The following is a 2,718-nucleotide window of genomic DNA, read 5'->3' as shown; positions in this document are numbered from 1 at the left end:
GGGGGGGGGGAAGGGGTGACACATATATGACAATGTACAACATATCTGGACACTATCGCTGTTCTTCAACAAAACTTACCATCTGAGGATACCAGCTTTCTGGATATACTCCTTGCGTGTCGAAGAAAAGAGTCGAAGGAATTTGGATCAGAAAGTACAGGAACAATATTTTGTCCATTATCTGTCGTCTGGTTGGCATGGTTACCTGAAATTGTAACAATGTGTTTTAAGAAATTAATTATAAGTATAACAGTAAACAAAAGTAAAGGAAAACAAAAGTATTTCCTCTCTCCTTGTCGAAACGTATGTCACAAGGGGGGATTACTAAACCTGCTTAAAGAATTAAAAGTCCCATGTCAGGGTGACCCAATTGTGGCCTCCCTGAGAATAGAGGCCACACATGTGCCCTGTAAGTCGAGTCATCATCATCATCATCATCATCATCATCATCATCATCATCATCATCATCATCATCATCATCATCATCATCATCATCATCATCTTCATTATGTTATAAAAACAACATTTAAATTGGTATTCACATCATCAAAAGAAAGAAAAAAAGTGGAGGGTTTTCCTCACAACCATGTGGCGGATTTTTTTTTCCATTCTCTAATTTTTGTAAAGATTAGGTCACTTTTGTATTAATAATTTACCAAAATCTGCTGTAACATATTTTAAACATTGTCCTCCTAGAAATAGTATTGCTTTAACAGAGAAATCGAACCCTCCGTATGCCCCACGCGTATCTGTTGTTGCCAGGAATTTTTTAATTGTTGAAATTTTTGTTGTTGTTGGGTTTGTTTTTTTTAGTTGACGTTGAATGTTCTGGCGACAGAAGAAACGCAGGGAGCATTCCGATTGCTCGACTTCTCCGATGTTGAGTGAAACCTAGATTTTTCACCATCTTTCTTTGGTGATAATGATCAAATGTTATACCTGTAGCGGCTTTTGATAAACACAAACATAAACTTGATATATATTTCTTTTGAGATATAGAAGAAACCCGCGACTTAGTAGGGAAAAAAATGCCAAATTTCTATTATTTGACATTGGCGCTACGAACACTAAATTAAGCACCAAAATGTTTTTTTCTGACTTGGCCTACTTTTTGGAGTGCTTAGTATAAGACACTACTCACGTGAAAGAAAACAAGCGAAAAGATTCAAAAGTTTGCATTTATATAGATCTAATAAAAAAGTGGAGGGTTTTTTTCAGTAAAGATTATAAAGTAAATCATGCTTTTTAATGAAAACTGAATAGTTACACAGAACAACATGGTGCCTAAAATCAAAGTAATTTTCCCAATGGTTGCTTTAAGAAATTTCAAACAAATACTTCAAACTTACGTAATGCATCATGGTTTCTAGCTGTTTCTTTTTGCTGTTGATAAAAGAATGTAGGCCTATCTGAAAGTCTTGGTTTGACCGTATCCCGGCGTTAAATGAAATACACTTGAACGCTTGAACGTACACTCCTCCAAAACTACTTTATTCCACTAGAGAAGATTAAGCACCTCTTATAAAAATAAATATATAAACAATTCCGCCTGTACTTAAAACACATGCTCGTATTTGGAAGGGCTGCGCTGTTGAAGAGCTTGGTGCGTCATCTTCTGGCGTAATCGATTACAACTAGACAAGGTCGGCTATATCAATGATAATGATAATACGTAACAAGATAGTTCACTCCTCTCTTTGAGCCAGTTAAGAAAGAGTCCTCAAAATTCGGTGCCACCCTCTTCGGAAAAGCGCACCCTTTGCGAACCGAGTTACCCTACTTGTGTCAACAACAACAAATCAAAGTGAAACTAACAAGTTTTTGAGTAAATTAGAATTCAAATTTCGGAAAAATGCTTTGCTTAAATGGTTACGCTGACAAAAAACCTCTTCCGGAGGAAGAGGCGACTGTCTTCTTCGTTTAATTTGACTTTAGAATGAGAGGCGAGAGGTCATTAACATTTTTTTTAAAACCTAAAACTCCGCACTGAACGAATCCGAACAGCTGGTGAGCAGCAGTCGATCTGCGCACGCAAGGAGGTGCTATTTCTATTCTTCTCCTGGAGAAACGAAAGAGAGCTTCAAAACAATGACTGCTGCGCCATCTGAAGCAAAGAGCGGACTTCCGCGGGCACTTTTTTGGCTGAGTGAACCATCTTGTTATGTTGAACTATCTTTGGCTGTATAAAACGTACACTTCAAGAATATCGTTCCTTCAGCCAAAAAAAAGTGTCCACGGAAGTCCGCGCATTGCTTCAGATGGCGCTGCAGTCTTTGTTTTGAAGCTCTCGTTCATTTCTCCAATAGAATAGGAATAGCACCCCTTGTGCATGCGGGTCGACTGCTGTTCATCGGTCTAAAATCAGCTGTTCAGGTTCGCTCAGTGACTCAGTGTGGAGTTTTGGGTTGTTTTCTAAATTAAATGACTTCTCGCTCTCATTCTAAAGCCACATTAAACGACGGAAACAGTCGCCCCTTCACCGTAAAGGAGGATTTTTATCAGTGTAACCATTTTTGAAAGGCCACCTAGTCTATTCTCACCCCTGGTGTGCGTTTACTGTGATAGCCTAGGCCAACCAGTGTAGCGTTCACCGTGAACCACAGAATTCTACACAGTGATAGCAGAAGTGTAGAATTCTGTGCCATGAACAAACGTTCCAGCGCTCTTGTCAGAAGCGTGCAATTTTGTCTATGGGCAGTGAGAGAGAGAGAGAGAGAG

At 39.0% G+C, this 2,718-nt stretch overlaps 1 protein-coding gene across 1 annotated transcript in view; it reads right to left on the bottom strand.

Moving 5' to 3' along the window:
* Nucleotides 1-1,450, bottom strand: part of LOC101862656 (sigma intracellular receptor 2) — a gene marked incomplete in the record, with an annotated part of 5,630 nt that extends 4,180 nt beyond the window's left edge. Inside the window, 2 exon segments of the mRNA XM_013083749.2 lie at nt 80-205; nt 1,350-1,450. Of these exon segments, the coding sequence (XP_012939203.1) occupies nt 80-205; nt 1,350-1,361 (138 nt within the window).
* Nucleotides 1,451-2,718: the final 1,268 nt, after the last annotated feature.

Source organism: Aplysia californica, unplaced genomic scaffold, assembly GCF_000002075.1.
Source record: "Aplysia californica isolate F4 #8 unplaced genomic scaffold, AplCal3.0 scaffold00252, whole genome shotgun sequence".
In the NCBI taxonomy this organism is placed as follows: Eukaryota; Metazoa; Mollusca; class Gastropoda; order Aplysiida; family Aplysiidae; genus Aplysia; species Aplysia californica.
The sequence above is the reverse complement of the archived record's forward strand: the minus strand, read 5'-3'. Positions and strand labels throughout refer to the sequence as shown.